Genomic DNA, 26228 nt, shown 5'->3' on the forward strand with positions numbered 1-26228 from the left:
AGATCCAGATCGGCTGTGAATAGTGCCCAGCCGAATTTTGTATTTATTTTAAATCTTAAGGATTAATTTGTTTTAATCTCAAAAGATTTGAATTCAAATATTTTAGATTTATATTCAAATCAACAAGGTTTAAATCTAAATGTAATATTCGACTGGTCACTATTCACAGCCGATCTGAATTTATTTTAAATCCTTGGAATTTAGAGTGAATAAAGGGGATAATGAAATATTAACCAAACTTGCGGCTTACCGTTTGGAGATCTCCAAGGAATGTGTAGATCTTGTGAACCATATCGGCAGCCTTGTGATCCAGTTTATTCGTGAAGGCAACAGCGAGTATATCACGTTCCCTCGTGCTCCGTCTCTTTCTCTTCCATCCATTGACTCGGAATGCGCTATTACTAGGTCCTCTCTTGACATTATTCAGCCTGATCTGGTCTTCCCGGGCCGCTTCACCCACTTGTATTTGCTCGAAGTCACTCAGCGCTGCCAAGAAATCTTTCATCGTGTCCACCACCCTGACCGCGTCGCGAAACAGTTGATTCGCGGGTGTTTCGAATGAGACATCACTACCTGTTACGCCGGCTGCCGCCGCCGCGGCAGCCTTTTCGAGGGGAGTCTGTACCGGCGAGCTTGTGGCTACTGCGGATAACCCCAGTAGTACTGCCATGTAAAACAGGAAGTCAGCCAGTGGCATTTTGTGTTGCACCGGATCTGCACCTATGGTTGGAGTTGATGTAGTCAGTGATTTCCTGTAACAATAAAATCCTGTTTACACGATCTGGGATAGGAACTGGGGTTTGCCCTTGGCCTCTCGGGTGTCCAGCTGTATCAGGTTTTGTATTTCGCCGGAAGATGAATAGGGACAAGTAGAGAGTATGTGGGTTGGACGGTTGGCACGACCTTGCGTGTGGCTGCAATCCTCAGCTAGCCACTTTGGCCAACTCTGATCTTGAGTTAATCGTCGATATCCTTTTCGATTTTCCTCTTCAAGTGTCGCATGCACTCTGCCGTTGAAACCCAATGGGGCTCTGCAATGAAACAGAAGACAAAATGAGTATCGATTCACGTCTAAAGCCACGACACGCGAACCAGCCACATAGGGCTGGACGATCGATTTCTTCAGAAACGTTTACCAGTAGAACTCAAGCGAATTTATGCTCTATCGTTACTCACTTAACTACGCCCCTCTCGATTGAGATATTCTTTTCAGATCAGAATGGGGTTTATCGCTAGTTCTTGATGGCAATCAAAATCACCTACAAAAGTAACTTAATCTATTTTTTTCATTAAGGCAATTATTGTTCAACAACAGAAAGAAAGAACGAATCAATGAAGCTCATTGGACAATTATATTATCCTCACCAGGCGCAGATTTTTTCTTGATTGATGACCCATTTTTTCGGTTTGTCAAATATATTTTGGCACAAAATGCACCCCTTAAAAGTCCCGGATCCGTGTCTGCAGTCTACACCAAATCTACAACTATAATTAGAAAAAAGCTTTCTTACGTTTTGAAGCAAAAACTTGACTGATTTATACTTTAATAATTATGATGACATTATCGATAACAATAATAGTATTATATACATATATATACAATAGCTATGATGATAATCTGCCCCAAAAGCTACAAAGCTACTGCAGACAGAATGGACGTTAGGGGGAAACAGTGCATAGGTTTACTCCGTGAATCAAGGTTCGATTCAACTGGTAACGTTGAGGTAAAACTAGTCTATGTTCAGTTAAAACTCGAATACTGGGACAGAAAACAAGGATTTCCCCAACGTTTGATGTAAATTTATTCGTACTACATTAGTAATGCTCAGAATACATAAGATCGACAATGAAAAATTCAAGTCGTGAAAGAAATGCAAACACTGTTTTTCCTATAGTTTACTGATTCTTGGCATACATAAATTACATATGCATTCAGAAAATTGTGGTCTAACAATTAGACTTTAATTAATTTTAATAACAAAAATACATTTTTGTCTTTACACAGACACGATATTAGAATTCTCGTCATTACTGACTTAAAGTATCCTACGGCTAGTATTGCTAATATAATCAGTAGTATTAACATCATTGATCCGTCATGATATATCACACACAAACTATATCGAATCTCCGCAAGTGCATTTCCCCCATTTCCTACTCCCTTTTAATTATTTCACTTTCTTTCATTACATATTTGCAGTTTTTATCGTCAGACCATCGTGCTAATAGCTCTATGGTCACACCGAACGCATAATATCAGCTCAATAATTCAGATTTGAGTAATGCAATAAAAAGCATGGTCTTGGCATTTGCACTTCCAATAAAACCACGCATCAAGAGGGATTATATTTCGATATCTCCTCTACGGGAAATCAACATCGAAGCTCTTTGCACTTCATATTCCTCAAGTAGTCCTTTCGCAATGTTTGACTGACTTATATCGTTAATTGTTCGCTTTAATCGTCCGTTTCCAAAGGTGAAGGTACCTTGTTAGTCCTTCTGTTCGAAGGATATGCTCACAAAAAGCTCTAGATGCTTTGATTAAGAAACTAAATGTTGTCGAATTACATCAATCATTCAGTCATCAATAAGGGTTGACCAATTAAGCAGATTACGCTAACAGCCATGTCCATCAACTTTGTAAACAGCGAGTCATTGAAGAATTGAGTAGTACCAACTTGTATCATTTCGACTGGTAAACATTCGGCATCAGGTGCATGATGGGATACGAGATGGGAAATGGTTAATGTTCCGTGTTAAAATACATACTTCATCTCCTAGCTACGCTTCCTGGGATATCATGCTTTAGGAGGTAGTTGTGTTTGAAGGAGAGTTTCGACCGGATAGTTGCCAGGAATTTACTATATTTTAATTTTTAACGGTAAATTCCTGGCAACTTGCTGCGCGACTTTCCATCATAAATTTTACGCTTGGAATCAATATGGTACAGTTAACAGTAAAATTTGGAAGCTTTTACATTTACTTTCCGATTAACAAAAAAAAAACATATTTCATCTCCTACCTACGCGTCCTGGGCTATCATGCTGTAGGAGATATTTTTGTCTCCCCGGGTTAAAGTTTCGACAGGATAATTGCAAGGAATGTAATATTTGTATTTTAACCGCAAATTCCCGGCAACTTGCTGCGCGACTTTCCGTCATAAATTTGACGCTTGGAATCAGCATGGTACAGTAAAATTTGGAAGTTTTTACATTTACTTTCCTAATAAAATACATACGTCATCTCATACATTATAGCTACGCGTCCTGGGCTATCATGCTGTAGGAGTTATCTTTTTTGAAGGGTAAAGTTTCGACAGGATAGTTGCCAGGAATGTACTATATTGTTATTTTAACCGGAAATTCCTGGCAACTTGCTGCGCGACTTTTCATCATAAATTGAACGCTTGAAATCAACATGGTACAGTTAAAAGTAAAATTTGGAAGCTTTTACATTTACTTTTCCATTCATTTGGGTCTTTTGTAAAGTTTACGCTATTTTCGAGGTAACATTAGCTCCCCCCCCCGCCCGAAAAAAAACGGTTTACCTGTACAAAATTACGGTATTTTTGTTATTGTGTGGACATTTCGAATTTTCGTTAACAGTAATGAGAATATATATATATATATCCTCTTTTTTTTTGGGGGGGGGGGGAACGTAGGACTAATGATGACCTATTCAATTCAATATATCAGAGAATCCTTAGGCAAGCATAGGAATGGTAGTGAGATTACGATTATACGTCGAATAAATTTAAAACCTCTCCCAAGGGCGCGTAAACGAATCTCAGACAGTAATAACAATGTGCACAAACAATTAGTTACACTTTGAATTACCGAAGAAATTCAGTCCCTTCCGTCAGTTCTTCCACAAACCAGACGCTATTTTTCTGGATAATATCATGGAAAACCTTGAGGGTGGAGAGTGGTAGTGTTCCTGCATGAACAGAAAGGAAAGAAAGAAGTATTTGAAGTTTTAAAGTGTTCTTTGAGCCACCGTTATCTTATTTCTTATGTTTTCTCGCCGAATCCTCGGACAAGCGGAGAGATCTTGACAATAGGGGGCTTAGGATTCGGATGGCAGAACTGTCTTTCAGACAGTGCCAGAGGGCTAATGATGTCCTATTCAATAGCACCATCTATACAAAAAAGTTATTTTTATACAAAATTTTACCCAATCCTCAGGCAAGCAGCGACATCTTGACAATAGGGAGCTTACGATTTATAACGGGAGCAGCTTAAATTAACGATCCAACACAATGGCAAACACACTCAACCACGTTGGAATGCAATCGCCAGACCAGACAGATCAGTACATACAACAAAATATGTTCCCCTGGACAGAAGGTACACTTTTAAGGATCCATTTTAATAATCTCGATATTTGCGTAAGACCAAATGCTGAATTTTTCCTGAATAATGTAAAAAAAAAACCTTGGAGAAGAATCATATAAGGTGTATATGGATCTCTACATATTTTTCCTTCAGCTGGAATTTTTCCAAAGCTGCTGCTCTCGACCCACTGACCAAGATGAGGTGAATGGGTACATGACAGGATTAATTTTTGAGCGCCGTGGACAAAGTGTTAGCTAGAGCTAAAGCAAAATTAGTCGCCTTGTATCCTCAGACAAAAGCGCTATATAACATAATGTACACAAACAATCAGTTACACTTTGAATTACTGAAGAGATTCAGTCCCTTCAGTCTGTTCGTCCACAAACCAGACGCTATTTTTCTGGATAATGTCATTGAAAACCTTGAGGGTGGAGAGTGGAACTGTTCCTGTATGCACAGAAAGGAGTATTCGGATGGATTTAAGTGTTCTTTTAGCCGCCGTTATCTAATTTTTTATATTTTTTCGCAGAATCCTCGGACAAGCGGAGAGATCTTGACAATAGGGGCTTACGATTCGGATGGCAAAAAAGTTATTTTTAAACAAAATTTTACACAATCCTCAGGCAAGCAGCGACATCTGACAATAGGGAGCTTACGATTTATAACGGGAGCAGCTTAAATTAACGATCCAACACAATGGCAAACTTACTGAAGCACGTTTGAATGCAATCGTCAGACCCGACAGATCAGTACATACAACAAATGTTCCCTGGACAGAAGGTTCACTTTTGCGGTTCCATTTTAATAATCTCGATATTTGAGTAAGACCAAATTCTATTTTTTTTAACGATGTAAAAAAAAAAAAACCTTGGGAAAGAATTATATAAAGTGTATATGGGTCTCTACATATTTTTTTTCCTTCACCAAGGAATTTTCCAAAAAACTGTGCTGCTCTCGACCCAGGTGTGGTGAATGGGTACATGGCAGGATTAATTCCTGAACACCATTTACATAGTTAAAGCCGCGGAGCAAAATATAGTTTCTTTGTATCCTCAGACAAAAAGCGCTATATAAATGCAACCATTATTATCAGTGTTATCATAGTATCTTTAAACTTTCCCGGAGTGGGGTGGTAGAGAACAAAAAATGGACATGGAAGAGGGGCAAATAAACATGTAAGATTTCTTAAAAGTTTGGAGTATTATAAGTACTTACAGCTTGAGCGTAATGCTTGTGACAGCATGTACCTACTATTTCAGTCTATTTACAAATTACTCTTTATTTGATTTTTTTTCCTCAAAAATTCTTGGGGGCAAATGGGTGAGGGGGTAATGGTTCCGACTGGATGAATGCCCATGCCCCCCTTTGGTGCCTCCAGTTGATCGTTAATACTTTTACAGCGGTCATGCTAGTATTTTAACGTTTAGCTCTATTCTAAAAGATACTGTATTCATACATAGCTCTTTCTAGTCTTCAACCGTAGCCCAGTATCATTCATGCAAGTAAAATGAGACTACTTTTGCTCATGAAAATGGGATGTAAATAATAACTCGTCAGTAGGGAATGCACGAGGGCTTACATTAGACTAGGAAATTGAGTGAGATGTGGCACAAATGTAAAGAGCACCAGCAGACCATGTAAAGGGTATGAATGTTTAAATACCCAGCAGAACGCTTTGGGATTCGATGGACACTAACCGAGCCTCGGAGCTATCTAAATTTAGCTGATCGTAAACCAAGCTCTTCCATAATCTAAGTTATGATCTGGAAACATTATTAGTGCCGAGGCGACGATAAATATGCAAGGCGATTTCACTCATCTTCGTTTTTAAAGGGTATGTCAATCTCAGCAACCAGTTGATTTTAGAAAACATAGATAAACCAAACAAGCTTTTCAACGCATGCTTGTTCTGAGATCGGAGTTTAAATAAGAACATTATCATGGTTATGACGATTAGAATATCCCCTCAGTACCACGGATGATAAATGAAAATCGGAGAGCTTGATTATGCTTCTGATTGTAAAACTAATAAAACTCATAGATAAAAAGAAAATTGGAGAGTCGGTGACAACACGCATCCGCCTTTTCGCTTGGTATCTACGTGTATTTCAATGGACTACTATATGTTTTATATATATTTTATTTGGGGGGATCCATATGAGGAATTTTTTTGAATAAGTAACGATCGTGACTCTACTGGCGATTCAACATATTCCAAATAATTGTGATGAAGGATTTTAAACCATGGAATCCCCCTTTACTAAAGCAATGAATAACAATATAAATATTTAGAGTGTGACTTTATTGCATTGCTATCACTGTTGCGTACAGCCCGTGTTCAACATTTAGCGTTTTTGATTGAGCGATGAAATTCTTAGTGTATACCTTCTATTTCTGATTCAAATTTTGATAGGATTTTCAATGTTCTATACGTTAGATCATTCTTTACTCTGACTATTCAAAATTATATTTTTAATGAGCCTCGCCTTTAATCTGTCAAGAACCATACAGTTGGATGAATAAAACGCCTGAGAAAAGTTCGATCGTTTAAATCCACACTGAGGAGGTGCCGTGGCCGAGTGGTCTGGGGCGCCTGGCTATACATGCAGAGTCCGGGGTTCGATCCCCGGCCGAGGGAACATATGCCCGTGAGCAAGGCACTTGATCGACAATGTTCTTTTATACTGCATTCAAATAAATGGAAATGCTATTGGTAACTAGGTGTGCACTTGTTTGAAAAAAAGAAGATAATGAACCAGGAATCTCCGTACTTAGTTACATGTTTATATTCTTTTAAGGTTATCAGACTAAAATAATTCATCATCAACAATGAAGAACTTCATTCTTCGAGATCGGAAATGATCTATTACATAACAATATTGGTATAATTCTAATTCTCTCATGTGATTGGAAACAGTGCTTAATTATTGTTTTTTATCTAAATATGAAGCGTTCTAATTTTTTTTTACTCACCAACTTCGATCCTTCGATCCTAAATGCTAAAAAAAAGTATGTACCGTATACAAACGCATCCCTCCCAAGAACACGGCTCGTTACTGCATGCATCACTGGCACTTGCATAGATAATTACCAAATTTATTATCGAATATGCACTTTGCAATTCGCACACGATTCAAAACCCATGGAAATTACCGTAGCACGTCCCAAATGCCTGGTTTCTTTTCATTCGCACTTGTTGAAAAGATAACAAGAGTAGGAATTCCCGATGTTTCATAATTATTTTTGGTTAGAACTTTGACGGTGTTTACAAACAAGTCTCTCCAGTCCACGCGGTGTTCCCCTCCCAAACAATAAGACATCACGTGAACACAACTCTGGTTTGATTTCTATTTTGGTCGTGTTTTCTATTTTTAGAAACCGGGTTGCATGGGACGAACAAAGGGAAAACTAAAGCTACCACAAGCTTCGAAATCCTTGCTTTGTTACGATGTTCCATATAAGATGATATTTTCTTTACTGTAAAATAGTCGAATAATCAGCACCACGCGGATGTCACATGTTTCTCTGTAAGTCTTTAGTGTGATAGCCTTTGGATTACTCTTGCTCATCCCAGACAAACAGTGTTTTTGAAAATAGAAAGACGAAACCAAACCATGAAATAAAAAGCAATCACGAGTACACGTGATATCTTAGTATTAATAGAGAGGTTGTAAATCGCGTGGCATTAAAGAGGAGTGTTTGTAAATACCGTCTCAAACTGTTATCGACAAGCAAGATTAATCCGTCAAAGGTAGATCGAATGAGTGTCCCGAAACACACGTTCAGAAATACCGCCACTGAAATCCCTTATTTTTATTTAAAAAAAAAAGAATTTCTTATAATAATATAATAACAACACGCTTATATAGTAGCGCATATCACTGCTAAATGCGTCCCTATGCGCTTTCTGAAGAAGACAGTCAAATAAAAAAGAGAGAAATTTGCTGGCAATCCTGGCACAAACTCATTTAAACGTCTTTTTGAAATAAGTATGATTTCAAAGTGGATTTTAAACTTGGGTGTAGAAGGGTTCTTAACATATGATTGGGTGGTATTCCAAAGTGAAGGGGCAGCATGGGCAAAGGATCTTTCTCCATAAAACTTGGTCTGAGTACATACTGAACTAAACAATCATTACGATATTTTGGAGCCATTGCATGGATGCACTAAGAAGTTAAATACAGTACTTAAAACATTACACGCGAGTAGACTGGGAGCCAAAGTAGTAATTTTTTTTACAGGTGTGATATGGGAGTGTTTTTTTTAGTACGGGAGACTAGTCGTGCTGCAGAGTTTTGAATGACTTGTAATCTTTTTTCTTTGGAAATCGGGTATCCTATAGAGTATACTATAAAACAGTAATCTAAATGACATATTACAAGACCCTGGACAAGCTTTAGAGGATGTTTTCTGTACTGCGGTTCCTATTCTAAAATAGTCGAATAACAAGCAACAATCGGAAGTTTCCGCTTAACGACGCACGTTGAATTCAAGATCATAGAACACCCACTATCAGACATGTCTTTAAAGATAGCTGTTTAATTACATTGTCACTCTAAATAAATACTCTCCAATAACCTAGACAATATGGTGTATTGATTCCATTGCTCGAATGAACCTCTCGCTGTCGAAAAACAGGAGAAGATGTGACAATCGTTTGTGTACTGTTCATGCCTGTGCCTAAAGCCTTACAATATCGTAATAACACATCGTCATGATTATATACGAATGCGTGGCACTGCTATGCTAGTTCACCATTAGTGAGACGCGAATGAATAATTGCAACATATAATAATTTCCAACATATAACTTTATTTTATTACTTTTATATGTCATTTTGTTATAGCAATTGTTATTGTATATATTTTGTATTTTACCTTGTACAGAATTTCGCAATTCAGCCTTTGGCTGCGATGAAGTTTTCTGAATAAACCATTTCAATTTCAATTTCAACTCAAATCAAGATTCTTTTTTTTTCAATAATGAAAAAGTGAAAATCTATATTTTATTGTTCGAATTCGACATCAGAGCACCTCTTTCTAGATAGCCATAAATGTCGGCAATAATCATGATAAGACTGAAATGTGGGAGAAAATGCCACAAAGTGACAAGGCATTGTTGATCATAACGTACCTATGTGTTAGTGTATTGTGCAAGATTTATAAATGAAGGGATACGCAAAAACCGATATTGCCTTTAATGCATACAGCATCCATTTACCGTCAAAGTACCGTTAACGCGTGATGCATTAATATCCAAGACCTGATATTTACCAAAAATTGACCATAAGAAAATCATATCATTTGGATATGCTTTAAAGAAATCATCTTAAAATAAATCATTTCAACAACTCAGTCATTAACTGGATGGTCCAGACTGAAAGTATTTATATCTTAATAGAGTAGAATTCGCTGATCAAAATGCCGAAAATTTTATCAAAATCGGATAACAAATAACAAAGTTATTGAATTTAAAGAATTCGAAAAGTAGAGATGTGACATCATCAGCCCACCTAATGAATATTCATGACGACTGTTTTGACAAAATATCGCTAAACTTTAAACTTCAATGACTTTATTATTTGTAATCCGATTTTGATGAAATTTTCGGCATTTTGCTCAGTGAATTCTACTCTATGTATTAAGATATAAATATTTTCAGCCCGGACCATCCCTTTAATGGTTGGAATTATATAAAGTAACGTGTCACGACCAGTGTGAGAAAAAAATGGTGGATGTCTGTGACAGCTTCTGTATGTACATGCACATAATGACGTAGGCCTACACTATGGTTATCACTTTAACGGGCAGAACATGTTCAATTTGAATAATCTTCTAATGTAAATGAAAATACAGAAGTATATTAATCTAACGATTATGAATGCCATCAAATTGAATGGAATGTATTATAACACCAGCATCCAATATTGTTGAAAATTAATATTCATGCATTACACAATCAGTCTATAGGCGTCAACAGCATTGATTGAAACAAAAATGAAACGATTCCGTCGATAGGGTTACTGAAAATGTCCTACAAAGCAAACGACCTGCTGGTCAAAAGTTTATCCTCTTCCTTCTTGTTCGTTCTCATCATCTTCTTTTTCCTTCTTATTTGTATTTCCTCCTGTTTTCTTTCCTTCTTTCTTCCCTTCATCTTATTTTTTTTCTTTTTTCCTTCTTTCTTCATTTTGTATTCTTCATTATCATCATCTTCGTCGTCTTCTCCTCCTTCATCTACCTCTTATTATCCTTCACATTCCCCTCCTCCTCCCCCTTTCCTTTATCTTTTTCTTCTTTTTTTCCTTCCAATTTTCTTGTTCCTTTTGCTCTTTCATTGTACTTCTTCCCATCTTCTTCCCGGTCTTGCTTTTTCCTGATTCATTCTTCTATATTGTTTTTAATCGAATATATATATATATTTATTTATTTAAGGATTAAATTCTATATATTAGATATTATCGTGAATGGCAAATTTAAAATATATTAGACATTTTAAGTTAAAATCTTGGGTTAAGATCTTTAATCATTATTTCTATTCATCGCTAACTGCAATCACACGAAACAAGATTTTATCACTGCAAACAAAATCCATCATGCCAAGAGAGAGAGATAATTATTTTTGCCACATTATTTTTTTTCCCTATCCATTATTTTGAAATACCATTTTTCCTTCCCGGCTGCAGTAGATTCTAAACCTCATAAGAGGGACTTCGCATCACTTCATTATATCTAATCCCGGCGCCTCTGGGCTCATCATACCATTATGAAACTTGTCAAGATTATTTTCTCAGTGGTTAGCGCACTCTCAAGTGAGCGGGAGATAGGTTCTCCTATAAAAAGGTAGCTGACTTACCCAGGATGATCAAAATCTAGAGAAGTAATACATCATATAGATAGATAGATAGATAGAATAGGAGAGGGGGATGGGGGGAGCATTGCCTGACAACATTGATAAGATCATTATGATACCCGTGGCCAGAAACACAAAACTGAGCAGGCATCGTAGAACATGTTTTATCGATCGATTCTGTTGACTAATGTGTACAATATTAATAGTGAAAATGAAGCTTACGATTAATAACTAACATTTGTGTTAAAGGGAAACTGGATTTTCTCCGGAAGTCCTGTGAATTGATATTTGAAAAATATCTCGTTAGTATAGAATATTTACAAGCACACCTTATATGTAGTTACAGTAAAATGTCATTTCTGTAATAATACGGGAAATGAAAGATTCATATTGGCACATCACATCATCATTGTCGCAAAGGAGTTTCACAGAACGAAAATTATTTTCCAACCGTTATTCCGGGTGTCCCACTTTCTTTAATGAAATACTATTAATCCTAATGATTGGGATCTCAACTGTTTGTTCATTTGTTAGCAATTGTTTACCTCTTATGGATCCCATTATTTCCAAGTCACAGTTTTCTAAGGTGTTTGACCCTCACATTTTACAATGTAGAAATTCACCCATGTGATAATTTGCCTGACGAATGAAACTGAAATGGCATGAATTGAATTGAATTCGTTGAATTCCACATTTAAGTTCGCAAATAGTTTTATGAAATAATACCTGGCAGTGACATTGAACCATTACACCCATTTTTAAACACGTCCACATCTAACAAAGATCAAAGGATTGTGAGGTAATTCTTTCTTTCAAAAACTGAGAAGGGTCGATTTGTCATTTTTTTTAAATTCAAATATCAGATCGGGTTCCAGTTAATGTGAACATTCGACCGATCAATTGTGAAGAAATCTTGAATATTTGCGAACCTTTAATCCAGCTCCACATAAACTTGGCCATAAAATTGCCTCATCTTTTTAACCTTAGATTTAGGTGTAATGTTATCATTTAATCACTATTTTTATTGTTTCATTGCTATCTTATTACTCTCATCCTCATCTCCCTTCGTTACTTTAGTTCGCATTAGTTCTCCTTGTTTATACCTTCTAATTCGTATACATTATTCCGATTGATATTGTACTTTACATTTGACTATGTATTGTTACCCTTGATTTTGTTGTGCTTTGTGAACGGAAAATGAATCAAATCAAATCAAATCTTCATCAAAATTATTTTTATATTGTAACACTTTATCATGTTACCGTGATTTCTTTTAATGTATGTGCGTATAGGGATACTTGTGAGGTGTGTGTGCAAGTGTGTAATGATAAATGTAAAAATAGAAAAGGGAGAGATAATGAAGAAAAAAGGTAGAGAGAAGAAAGTTATATTACGTTACGTTCGTTGCCCTACTCCGAAAGGCGATGCATGTGAACAATGATGAACACAGTTTCTGTCTTTTTGAAGGTTACATTATCGGAGCAGAATAGCGCCAAAATCGGGCACTCGGCCTTGCCTAATTCAATTTTAAACATGTTATTAATGTGCCCTTGACCCGTCATGCTCTGAGTTTGACACTGATGGCCACAATAATGCAGAAATCTCGTGCTAAAATTCATCTGACGTAAATTAATTTGAACGTAATGTTACTTATACAACAATGAATGTATATCTCCAGACTCCCAGAGCTTTTTTTATTTTTACCTAAAATTTATCAAATTCTGTATTCTTTCTTAATGGTCGTGTCATGAGTTCTTTTAAGTTAACATTTAAAAACGCATCATAAGCAGAACAGTGTTAAGTATTTTTTTTCCAAATATGACAGTATATTCAGGGGGTCCGTTGCAGAAAGAGTTGCGTTTAAACGCAAGTCAAAAAATCAATCGCAAGTCTCAAATGCGCGCTGTTGATTGGTTGAAAATCAAGTTGCGCATGATTTTTAGAGTTACGATTGATTGCAACTGTTTCTGAAACGGGCCCCAGATGAAATAGAAAAAAAAATCCTTAAGGTTTATTTTCCCTAGGGTTTTCCGATTTTTAGTCAGTATCCTATTATATTACGGCCTTGAGTGTGAATGAGTTTTTAGAGACGTATATCAATCAGATAATGATTTTCTACGTCTGGACCGACCTTTAACGTCACCGTCAGATCAGAAAGGCGTGACCAGGGCTCGAACCTCGAACCTCTGCATAAATTTAACTTCCCCGCATAATTTGGATAAGAGGCGCACGCCTCAACGCCTAGTTGTGCCATGCCTTGCATGTACTTAAATTTGTTGAAGGGTGAGCTTACACCTGGTAACTGCTAAAACTAATAAATGGATAAACTTACCATTGGACAATGGATGAATTTAACTATTCAGAATACACTATACGTGTTTTAGAAGGGATGGTGGAAAACTGTATTCCTAATTTCAGATAAATCCAATAACTTCATATTCATTTATTAATCAATGATAATAATCTAGCAGAGATGCTAATTTCGATAATTTATGGCCTTGTTCATTTCCCTGGAAAAAAATACAAAACATTACAACGCAACATTCTTGATGCTTGGAAAAAGGTTGAAGAGTGTCTATTTCGACATTGCTCTCTCTTTAAAGTGCTTTCATTCAAATTTAATGAATAAATTTGAATCTATAATTCATCTGCCATCTATGAAACCAACTCGAATTAGTCGGTAGTACGAATTCACCTTATGATCTTAGAACCAATTTGTTCACTTGCGTTTCTCTCCCCGGTCTCTCTCGATTCTCCAAAGGCATTGACATTTAAGCTGTTTTATTTTATTCAAACAATTGGGTGAAAAAAAAAATTGGTGCCTTGAACACGTGTGCTACCTATGAAAATGAATATGAAAACCACGAAAAAAATCTATTGGGTTTGTTTTAATTTGACCCATTTTGTTTGCACTTGACGTATTAATTTAGATGAAGGCAGTGAAACGGAAGTTAAGGAAAATACAAAAATAGTGTAATTCTTACCTCTGTTCTAACCTAATTCCTGCCGAGGGATGGTATTGTCGTCACAGGTGCATCGCCAGGTTTTATGTTCACTTTTCTCCCGCTAATTCTGATTTGGCGTGTTCGTCGTATGTGTGTTCCTTTCATTCCATTAGGCTCCACGTAAATGACTCCTCTCCGTAAGCAACCATGTCACAATGAGACGCTTCCCGCATTTCAGCTTCCACGCTAGCCACCGTGCCACAGTGGGAACGTCACCCACGCACGTGATGTCTCCGCACTCGCACCCGCATCCTCCACACACACACGCGCGCGCACACACACACTCCGTTTTCTGTGGCAGACGAAAAACTTCCTACACACCTGTAAGCAAAATGTATACTGCGCAGGCGCGTAACTTGTGACGTCAGGACAACGATAGCCAAGCAAATAGCGAGAAAGTAAATGTCTATCCTTTCTCTAGTTTCCAGGGCAGATATAACTGAGCGAGCGAGAGTCAGGGAAATGGATGTGGTGACAGTGTTAAATAAGACAACATGACGTCATTTACCAAGACAGGACTGGGTGATATGAAACGCGATAAATGTTGTTTCTCAAGATTTTTTCGCAGAATTTGGGCTAGCATGCAAATCTTATGTAAAGTGGTTAAAATGGATATTATTCATTAGATAGATAGATAGATAAATAGATAGATTAATAAATTTTATTTTCACACGGTAAAAAACCAAACAGATACAGAATCTGATTTGCACTGGGGTCGTGTCATGAATAAAATGCACAAAGTAAAAGGCACCCAATCTTAGTATACATGAATAATACATAAAACATAATCGTAATTATTACCAGGTGATAATACAAAAAAGGTAAGTTTATACAAATAATTACGAATTGTAATCAAATGATAAGTTCGAAATATACAGAATATCTTCAATATAATATTATTATAGGGTGAAATATTACTCAGATACATAATTAAAAATGGATTAATTTGAATGTCTAACACCACTGCACACTCACCCTTACACACAAACAGATACACCCCAGACACCCTTCCAAACACCCATCATCATTAAGTCTTATCCCTATATACTGTATTACGCATACATGCAGGCATAATGGGTAAAAAAAATCATGTAAAACGTAAAAAAAGACTTACCCCCACCCCACCAACCTATCCCTTTGTGATTCATTTCCTTAAATTAGCTAAAGCCCTTTTAAAACTGGTAGTGGTATTAGATTGTTGCATTTGAATTGGTTCATTCATGAATAATTCCTCTCTGTGTACAAGTATTCAAACTTGTTTTGGAGGGGCTTTATTTTATTTATTTCTGAGAATGGAACCTTGTACTTCAATGGACTTTAAATATAATTAAATTTGAATAAACAAATGATGTCTTCTTTGGATTTCACAAATTGCTTTCAAGGAAATATACCCATGACATTCAGGGGTTCGATTGAAACAAGGAAAACAGAGTAGGCCTACATGAAATAAGTCGCTGAAAAAAAAATAAATGTAATGGAAATGAATATAAAAGGGCATCCGTTTTACCAAACCATTTATAAAAGTAAACTAAGACGTAAGTGTAAACAACAGAGCATAATTACGTTAAGAAGAATTACCTGGAAATCAAATTTGGTAAAAAGAAAATAATTAAATGTTATTAAACCATATGATAGCGATGATATGATGTCATCATAATGCCAATTTTTCATTTAAGCAATAGGCCTAATGAATTAAAACATATGCTTGAAAAGATATATTACAGTGATAATGACAATATCATATTTGATAATGATAATGGCGATCAAAGAAATTTCCATATTGTATTTTCATATCTTTACCGCAATTTCAGGATAAATATTTTAATAAATCATGTTTTGTATGCTATGATATTGTTTTATATAATTCTCTGTTGAATTGAATAGAAACGATTTTGAACTACATTGTTAGAAAATTTGTCCTTAAAATAAAAGAAGTTCCTGCAGCAGAGTCTCGAGAACAACTGTAATCTTACAAGATTGCGTAAACTTACATTATATCATGTAAAATCACAGGAAATTGGTATTTGGTGTATGGAACCTTACAAATTTCCTTAAGTAAAACATCCTTTTCCCCTTTTTAAACAGACCTGTTCTGTTGAATTGCAGAAAATTTTCTGTTTCATGAATTAACAGAATGATTCTGTTATTGCTTTCTGCAAAATCCTCTCTCCTTTTTCTGTAAAATCAGGTTATTTTTAACAGTGTAATTTGAATTAAGAACAAGAATGAAAATCAAAATAATGAAAAATGATATTAGAAAATGAAGTTATGACAATAAAAGTAACAAAAATACAATCTTAAGTTGTATATTATCAAACTCTAGAAATATTTAGTAAAGTGGTAGCAATACTGATAAACAGGAACGTGTCTGATTTCGTAAAGGTAAATAAATGAAATTTACAGATGAGTATGTAAAATTGAAACAGTACTTGCAGTTATTTTGTCAAACAAATTGCATGTTCTCTCTTTAGTCAACATTTGTGCATTTGAATCATATTCTATCCATGTGCTCTCATTTATATGTTTTTATCTTTATTAGATTAATATTAATTGTGATTTAATTTGATTTGTGATACGTATACATTTAATTATCACAATTCAGCTGCGATTCTAAAACAAGACGAGGGTCAGTGGAGCTGTTTGAATGTGGGGGAGCTGAGCCAAGTGGGGGGGGGGGGGGGGGGGGGGTCGGCTGAACATAAATATGACAATTTGATTGTCGTTTCAACATTGGTTCACATGGATGCCAAAAACTGTGGGGTAAGAAGTCCAGTAACCACCCCCGGTTCTGCGGCCATACAAGAAGGGTCCTAATGGTAGATATGCCATTGGGATTTAGCAAGGGAACAAAAAAGATCCGAAAGAAAGTGAAGATATTCAGAGGGGGAATTCGCATCCACATGTGATAATACAACGGAAACCACCATGGTTAATTTTGACAATTTGTGTCCGATGTATACAGATTATTTGAATTTCATTTTTTTTTATAAAGAGACGGTCGGTTTTCTCTTTTCATCGGCATCGAATATTATTACCAGGATTGAACTCCCCTTTAAAGTATTTCGTAAGCACTCCAGATTTAATAAAGAACCAGAAAAGAAAACAAAGAAGATACAAACACAGGACTCTATAAAAAGGTCATCTGCTTGTAACTCTTCCCAAGAAGAGAAGTGTAGTTTCGTCAACAATTGTCGTTTGGGGGTGGAAGCATGGATGCAAATACGTTTAGCCCGGGGATCGGGTGTCTTTATGGGTAGCTATCAAATGTTCTCTTGCCGCCTTGGTTTATTAGGTTTCCCCCGGCTTGTTACCGTACTTGGTCGATTTCTTTCTCGATCAGCTCGCTATTGGCCATCCAGACAACGGCTCCATGCTCGCAAATTGACGGTCATCTTCTGTTCCGTCGACTATTACTCCAAAAAGACAACGACTGGAAGCGTGCTAATCATTTATTTGATTTTAACCATCCCACAAAGTGCAGGGTCTATTCCATTTTATTTATATGCGTACCCATTATCATTGCTCCTTAAAATTGCTTTTAGCATTTCTAGCTGAAGCTGCTGTCTTAGAACATGTTTTTACAATGTTAGGTAAGGAATTTAAGTTAGATCAGAGCAGCTTTCTCTTTTTGTCACGTATGCTCCTTCTCCTTCTCTTTCTCCATCTTCTTATGCTAGTCCTTCTTCTTCTTCTGCTTCTCTCCACCTCCTTTTTCTTCTTATTTCCTCCTTGTTCTTTTTCTTGTTCTTCTTCTTCATCTGCTTCTTTTTTTCTCCGTCCTCCTCCTCCTCATCTTCTTACTCCCTCACTTACTCTCTTCCTTGCTGGATTTTTTTTTCTTTTTAAATCAATTGCCACGATCTTTATGTACATTGTATATATAAAGTTATATGATTATAAAAATGATAATGATAAGAACAATGACAATGATAAAGTCTAATGATAATTTTCTCTATGTTTCTTTTATACAAGGTTTTGGAAAAAGTACCCATCCACTCCCCCCCCCCCCCCCCGTTCCACACCTCCTGATGTATATCCACACGACAACAGTGTTGTACAAAGATTATACGCAAATTTTCGATTTTTAAAACTAAAGATATTCAGGGGATATTCCTGTCGCATACTGAAAGGACAAGTCCAACCCAACATAACTTGATTTGAATAAAAAAGAGAAAAATTCAACAAGCATAACACTGAAAATTTCATCAAAATCGGATGTAAAATAAGAAAGTTATGGCATTTTAAAGTTTCGCTTATTTTCAACAAAATAGTTATATGAACGAGCCAGTTACATCCAAATGAGAGAGTTGATGACATCACTCACTCACTATTTCTTTTGTATTTTATTATATAAAATATGAAATATATTTATTTTCTTGTCACTGTCATGTGAAATGAAGTTTCACTCCTCCCTGGACACGTGGAATTCCATTATTTTAACATTTTGTGCTTCAGGCAATGAGGTCCTAATCATCAAATTCGTAAAAATTGAAATATTGTATAATTCAAACAATAAAAAACAAAAGAAATGGTGAGTGAGTGACGTCATAGACTCTCTCATTTGGATGTAACTGGCTCGTTCATATAACTATTTTGCTGAAAATAAGCGAAACTTTGAAATGTCATCACTTTCTTATTTTACATCCGATTTTGATGAAATTTTCAGCATTGTGCTTGTCTAATTTTCCTCTATTGATTTCAACATTTTTCTGAGGTGGACTTGGCCTTTAACGCATGATTAACTGATATGAATCCAATGAACACGATGGGGTAGGTCAGGGGACCGTTTCATGAAAGTTGTCAGCACTGACAGGATGTCTTTCTACGACAGTTACCATCGTAACAGTCAGAGGCCAGAGCTTCTCAGCCAATCAGGAGCAAGGATTTCAATGTAATAGTCAGCACTGACAATTTAGTCAGTGCTGACAACTTTCATGAAACACCCCCAGGAATATTGCCTCCTTCCCATGGAAAAAATTGTTCTGCTGTCACCTAAATGATACAGTTACAGCCACCAACTGGACCAACTCCGAACTAACCGATATGTCATTCGAACGTAATATCGTTGATTGTTCTACAGTCGGTTTCATTGGAGTGACTGTAGCAAGAAGATCTAATATGTTTCTCGTATTCAGACATGTAGTCTGCTTAGAAATCATTACATGAAAAAGAGGCGATTATATCGTAAGGGTAATACCGGTAATTGAATATTTTATGCCAATGACCAAGGTGATAAAAAATACACATGTATACCTTTTTAGGACTGGTAAAAATGAAATATTGCCATATAGTCACATATATGTGGAGCGTTGTGGCCCAGTGGATAAGTCTTCTGACTTTGAAACAGAGGGTCGTGGGTTCGAATCCCAGCCATGGCGTAATTTCCTTCAGCAAGAAATTTATCCACATTGTGCTACACTAGACCCAGGTGAGGTGAATGGTTACCCGGCAGGATTAATTCCTTGAATGCATGAGCGCTGAGAGGCAGCTCGAGCTAAAGCCGGGGTAATAATAATAATAACAATGCGCCTCGGAATAGAATAATTCTAGATATATGGCGCTATATAAATGCCTATTATTATTATTATATTATGATTGATTTAAAACCTCTACATGTATATGATTGTGAGACATTTTTTCCAAGGTAAACTGTTCATTTTTTATCGTCCTCATTTTAGTTAAGAAGAATTGACCCGATTTTTTGCACTTTATTTAAGAAGAAAGTTTTAAAAAACGAAATGTGGCCATTTTCAATAGGCTAATGTGATGAATATATCACATGCCGCCTTCCGTTACCCATGAGAAGGACAAGAGTACATGTCTGAAGTGCTGCAAAGGACTCCATGTCCATATTGATCTGTATTTTATCACCTACGCTCAGGTGATGATGTTCTCACAATTCGAAGAGCTCATTTATTATTTCCATAAACTTAAACATGTTAAGGTGCCCAAAAAATTGAAATCAATTTCCAATTTTAATATCATTTGGTTTGTTTATCACATAGGTTCAGGTGATGTTGTTCTCACAATTCGAAAAGCTCATTCATTCCACAAACCTAAGCCGCTCAAACGCTCTTCTACAACTTTGTTCTGTTGTCTATGGAGGTTTCCAGGTTTAATGTACGGTGATTTGTTTTCAAAATTACCGTTAAGAATTTCATCAGTTTAAATTTGAGAAAAATTTGATTTCAATTGTTTCAATCATTTCCGTTTAAATCTAGATACCCTTTTTATCAAAGAAAGTCCTTTCATCTTTATTTCAAACGTGCATGTAGATTAAGAAAACAATAACTTCCCAGATGTTTACACTACACAGGTTCTATTGGGTTAAAGGAGTGTATACACACAAGAGGCTTGTACATGAAGAATGTACAAGCCTTTTACATGAAGAATGGAAGTGGTACCTCCTAGGGGTTAAGGGTGAGGATAATTTCTCGGAACGGATGTCAACGATATGTATGATGATGATAATGATAATAATAATGATGATAATAATAATAATATAAAGCATTTATATAGCGCCATCTATCTAGAAATATTCTATTCCGAGGCGCGGTATTATTATCATTGTCACCCCGGCTCTAGCTCGAGCTGCCTTTCAGCGCTCATGCATTCAGCGAATTAGGCCTGCCGGGTATCGCTTCACCTCACCTGGGTTGAGTGCAGCGCAACGTGGATGAATGTCTTGCTGAAGCAAAATACGCCATGGCTGGGATTTGAACCTACGATCCTCTGTTTCAAAGTCAGAAGACTAATCCACCGGGCCACAAGGCTCATTGTTGCGCTGTCATCCCCTCCATTGTATATATGTTACTTTTTGACACCTTCGCACGACATACACTACACAATCAAACTTGACTTCGTATCTATATAAGGTGGCTTAAATCTAATATACTCTTGCAAAATTCGGTCATATAACTGTGCCTCTGCTATTCATAAAGAAGGGAGACCTCAGAGTCATTCTGATTATGATTATATTATATAGCCAGCATGGCCGGTAAGTCTCTTCATCAAGGAAAGGTATATAAAAACAAAATAAGACTGAAGTAGTAAGAAGTTGAACTGAACTATTTCAGGTTTTATGTTAATGTATAAATCTAGGAAGAGAGTGAATTCTTTTACGAACTATGAAGTCAGATGTTCGTCACTCTGTAATGGATCGTTTATAATTACCTTTAAGAAATGCTACGAACGCCGTACGAACGACTTTTAAATCACTTCGTGTGATGGCCGCTCCAAACCAGCGTTCGTGGATTGTTCGTAAGTTCGGAGCTACGTCGATTGTCCTGTCTATTATTTCTAACGTCGTGCGAAACCTTCTCCTCGTAAGAAGACCGTTCGAACGTCGTTAGAATATTATACACATATTGGGAGACAATTCTAGATGCCTTACAATCTTACGATGATCGTATCATCGCCTTGAGTTGTTCACGGAGATTCGCACGGCGCCCTGCGAACGACTCTTTGGGAATGTAAGACGTTCATAATAGACTCGAAAGGCGTAAGTAGCCAATTTGTAAAACTGTTGAGTAAAACCTTCTAACGAATAACTTAAGAAAGCATGAGTTGCACTTACGATCATCTTGCGATAGCATATATTTTAAGAAAGATGTAATGTCACGACAAAAATAATTCAAGCATTATAAGAAATGAATTACGTATGAATTATTTGGCCATTTTATAATAAAAAATCATTTCGTTTCTAATTGAGGTCATCAGTTGTTTTTAGGAAGACCGTACGAATTCAAGCCATCCATGAGTCGTGCGAACAGTTCGGTTCATACGAACACATCGTTCGTATGAACCTTTGTGAACGTAGCTAAAGATATCTTGGATGGTGCTACAGGAGAAAACCACACTCGTACCCTTAAGTATTGGGAAAAGAGCGCGTGAATAATGACGTGAGCACATGTATATATAAGACACAACAAAACATTAAGATGAAATGACTTTTAAGAGGGGAGTTAACATTATTTTTTTTTACTATAGATTCGTAAGGTACTCGTCATATACTGAATACGAGAGTAAGGAATTATGTGAAGTAGCCTCGAAATACACATCCAGGAAAATAATTAAAAAAGGAATGTTACAAAGTAGAAAGCGTGGAAAAGAGGGTCGAAGTACATGTATAGTACAAGCAGCGGTTAAGACACGTGAGGGAGAAACATGTGAAGAGCAACAGACAAAGAGTAATTACACCTACATTCGAGTCTCAGCTGAGAGAGTTCTGCTTTCATTTCTAGAGTAATTCAAATTCAGTTACATGGGTTGCCATTAGACAGCTTTGTATAAAAGTGTCTATTGACTCCCTTTTCCTTGTTATCGATACTCGAGGGATATTTGGCGGTGTATCGTCGAATATTCCTTTCTTGTCCACGCCATCTCTGTTGCTACAGTGAAATCATAACATTAAAATGGTGAAATTAAAGGTCACATATTCCTTATACAAACAGATGATGGCATTTACTAATGGATGTTGTAACTTGGATGCTATTGTACGGAAGATTGCGTGAAGGTCAAATAGCTTGTATCCGATTTATAACAGCAAATAAGTTAATTAGATCCATGCGATTTCACCTATATTCAGTGTAAAATAAAAACAAAGAGGAGAATTTTAATGGCATAGAGGTACTAGAGAGCTTTCGCAATGCGAGGCAAAACATATTCAAGAACATAGACAATGTATTGTCGATTGCCTTTACTGCCGATGGACAACCACGATTCCATTAAGTCTTTGTCGAAAATTGGTGAATTAAAAAAGCAATTTTGTCCTGGAATCTGGACATAATTGCACTTTTTCGTGAGCTTCGAAACTTGGGAAGAATTGCTGTTCAGGTCCATCAATTTTCGACAAAGACCTTCCAGCTGCCCACTGCCATTTGGGCATTTCTAACAATTAATGAGTTCTTACAAAAATACACACACGTATTGTATATATCTATTTTTGTTGAAACAAACGATGTATTTTTTTATGAAAACCTTGATTACCTACGAATTCCATCTTAATGAATCAACATCAGAGTAAGATTTCGACCGATCAGTTTTGTACTGGTTTTGAGTGTGGGTACGTAATGCATTTTGAGTGGGGTATGGGTTATTTACGGGTGTGAATCTGCAAGCGTGTGATAATGTGTTGCGCGCTGTTGTGTGCGTGCATGTGAGCATGATTATGATTTTCACTTTGAAACTGTCATATTTTAACTAAAGTATAAGGGCATATTGTAAAAAAATGCCATTGGATAATGTCAATTTCTTTATTAGGAGCATGGAAGCAGCATAGATGATAACTGTCCGTATGCACGCGGGTCAGTCCTGCGGGGATTTGTAGAGCAGTTAGGTATACCTGCGCCCACTTGACTCCAATCGGAGATAGCTGGAGGCGCAACTGGTGCCTTTCCACCATCTTTACACACCGCTGTCATGGAAATTGAGTGGTAACTGATCCTGTTCCTGACATAAATTGCAGGCGTGTATCATCTAAAAGAATGATTTACACCAATCTAACTTTATCCCGGTTGTCTAGATTCCCCGCTCTTCTTAGTAGCGTGGTATACGAGAGCTCCTCGAGAGCTACTCCCGGCCTCTTACGAGTTATCTGATGTACGGAGTCGCCATTCGTCATCTATTTCATAGTTCAGTTCGAGAATTTAGGCTAAAAAGTTATTCACTTTGTACTCCTTGAACCTGTAATTAAACTGTGAACGAGGATAAAGTTATCATTGTTAAATTCAATCTTGGTAACAAGATCAATTCTATAAGCGTAAAAGAAAATTCTTAATTGGTAATTATTTCCATTGTCTAGCATTCGAATTCCAACCAGTAGAAAAAAAACAGCAGCTTTTATTTTTGTTTTCATTTTCAAAGGATATGTCGATTATTTACTCTCAAATCAAGTCTATAACCAGTGAACTCTTAAAATCTAACCAAACTGATTCAGCTGCTCCGGGAGAACATATGTTTTGATGTTCAACAAACGCAACAGATGGAGGAAGCAAAAGCTATGATGTACCCCAAGGTCCTGTTATTGCACCTGCCCTTTTCAATGTCTACTTGTACATCAATGACCAGCCAATGCATCTAGGATCCTTGAAACTTCATCTATGCTGCTTACCCTGGAATTACCATTATCATAACTTTCCAAATAGAGAAGCTTGAAGCTACCAGTTGACAATACCATTTCATATTATCAGAAGCCAAAACACTCTTACCATGGAGCTAACACAGTAGCCCCATGCTCTTACATTCTTAAAGATGTTGGGCATTATACAGTCCACACAACAATTGTATAATTAATTCTGGGTAGTTTTAAACCAATAATGTGTGCTTTGGGTGAAAACTACATAGTATCGGTTGAAAACTACCCAGAGTTGGAAATTCTTTTTAACCAACTGTTGTGTGGACAATACGTTGCCCAACATTTTAAGTGTACACTCAGACCACTCTGTTCTATCTCCGAAACCAATGCTCTTAGGCCAATTTTCCTAAAGATCTATATCAATGCCATAATCCAGTCTACGTCGGAGTGATCCTCAATTATCGTCTTTCCTACAGAGGTGAAGGGAAAAGAAAGAACAACTCACTTCGAAGAATGGTAAGTCCACCAAGGGGACAAAAAACAGTCCCACTAGAGAAGTACTGCCCTTACGCTCTCTCCTTCTGCAACAGGATATGCTTGCCAGTATTTGATCGATCAGCTAAACGCAGCAAGACTTGATGAACCGCTCAATGGCAGCTGCAGATGTAGCTTTGGGTGTATCTAGCCCATAGATGTGAACAAATTCCATGCATTTACTTGCAAGATCCACCATCTGAGATCCATGTAGCCGTGATGGACAGATCTGAGCGCACCAAATACGCTAAATGAACCACCTGCCCTCTTCACTTCCACTAGGCCAGGTCCAACCGGTTGAGGCCAAGGAACACTGCCGTTGATATTGTCGAACCTCTACTCCATCGATGTCCAGCTACCAGAATGACCTTATAGGATGGAAACGATTGACTTCTGGCTATAAATACGATAAACCTAGGTAGAAATCCTAAAAGTATATGTTAACCGGCTACGTTTCGGATTATGTCAATGGAAATGCGCTTTGGCAACATTTTTAATGAAAAAATGACTTTGGCCTGTTCGAAAAACCTCTTATCATTCGACAACACTTTACAGCTTCATTTCTGGGGAACAGTCTTGGGTATACGAAGGGGCGAATTCATTGCAGGTCATACATGTGGCATAATGCACGTCCATGTTTATTAAAGGATGACAAAATTTAAATCATGAATCTTCAGGAAGACTAGACATCTATTTGTCTGTTTTGAGAGTGAGATGCATATCAGGGATACAAGAGATCACGGCTTTGACGAGAAACTATGCGTTCGTTTTCATTTCCATATATTCCTTCTACGGTAAGGCTTTAAGTTTAACTTTTTAGGACCATCCGCCACATTATTTGAGTCAAAGCAAGGTACAGCGACCCGTTTCTTAAAGATTAAACACGATTGTAACTGTGCCAGTGTTGTTACTATCTTGAAAACCTTGAATGTGAATTGTTACCATGGATACTGCCATGATAGTTGCAAAGTTACCACAGTTATAATTTTAATGAAACGGTCTCCTGAACCTCGCCCCCCTCCCTCAAGACCGTAGTTACCCCATGGAATCTCTACCAAATACTACGGAAACAGGGCGTGAAGCGAGACATGACAGTCGTGTGTTTGGAAAGAATACAAGCAATGAGGCAAACCTGTTCAAACTCGGCAGCAGTGTGTTAGTTGTCCCAGTGACGTACGTGCATGTTTAATGTGACATTTTCGGCCCCCTTCTGAAGAATATACATACAAGGTGAAACATGCAGTACGGCGACGCAAATGAATTTTGTGAAAATTTAAAGACATGAGCATTAATAATGTTGTTGAAACTCTTAAGCAGCATGATGAGGGTACATCAGGGATGACAATTTAATTTCCTGTTCGTTTTTCACATGTACCGACAGTACACCTTTGCACAGTGAGCACCCATCCCCGCCGAAAAAAATCAACA

General features: G+C 36.9%; 1 protein-coding gene across 2 annotated transcripts; it reads right to left on the reverse strand.

Annotated features, from left to right (window-relative positions):
* Positions 1-193: 193 nt before the first annotated feature.
* Positions 194-14271, reverse strand: LOC121429400. Of its 2 annotated transcripts, none has more exons than XM_041626380.1 (2): positions 14171-14271; positions 194-1031 (listed from the first exon to the last, which is right to left on the reverse strand). In XM_041626380.1, exon 2 carries the CDS (start codon positions 695-697, stop codon positions 230-232), a length of 468 nt encoding a protein of 155 aa, XP_041482314.1. In that variant the 5' UTR covers positions 698-1031; positions 14171-14271; the 3' UTR covers positions 194-229. The 2 variants fall into 2 exon arrangements, with proteins under 2 accessions (XP_041482314.1, XP_041482315.1); XM_041626381.1 differs by lacking the exon at positions 14171-14271 and adding an exon at positions 7308-7617.
* Between the last annotated feature and the right edge of the window lie 11957 nt (positions 14272-26228).

The sequence above is a fragment of the Lytechinus variegatus genome, chromosome 16, assembly GCF_018143015.1.
Source record: "Lytechinus variegatus isolate NC3 chromosome 16, Lvar_3.0, whole genome shotgun sequence".
Lineage (NCBI taxonomy): Eukaryota > Metazoa > Echinodermata > Echinoidea > Temnopleuroida > Toxopneustidae > Lytechinus > Lytechinus variegatus.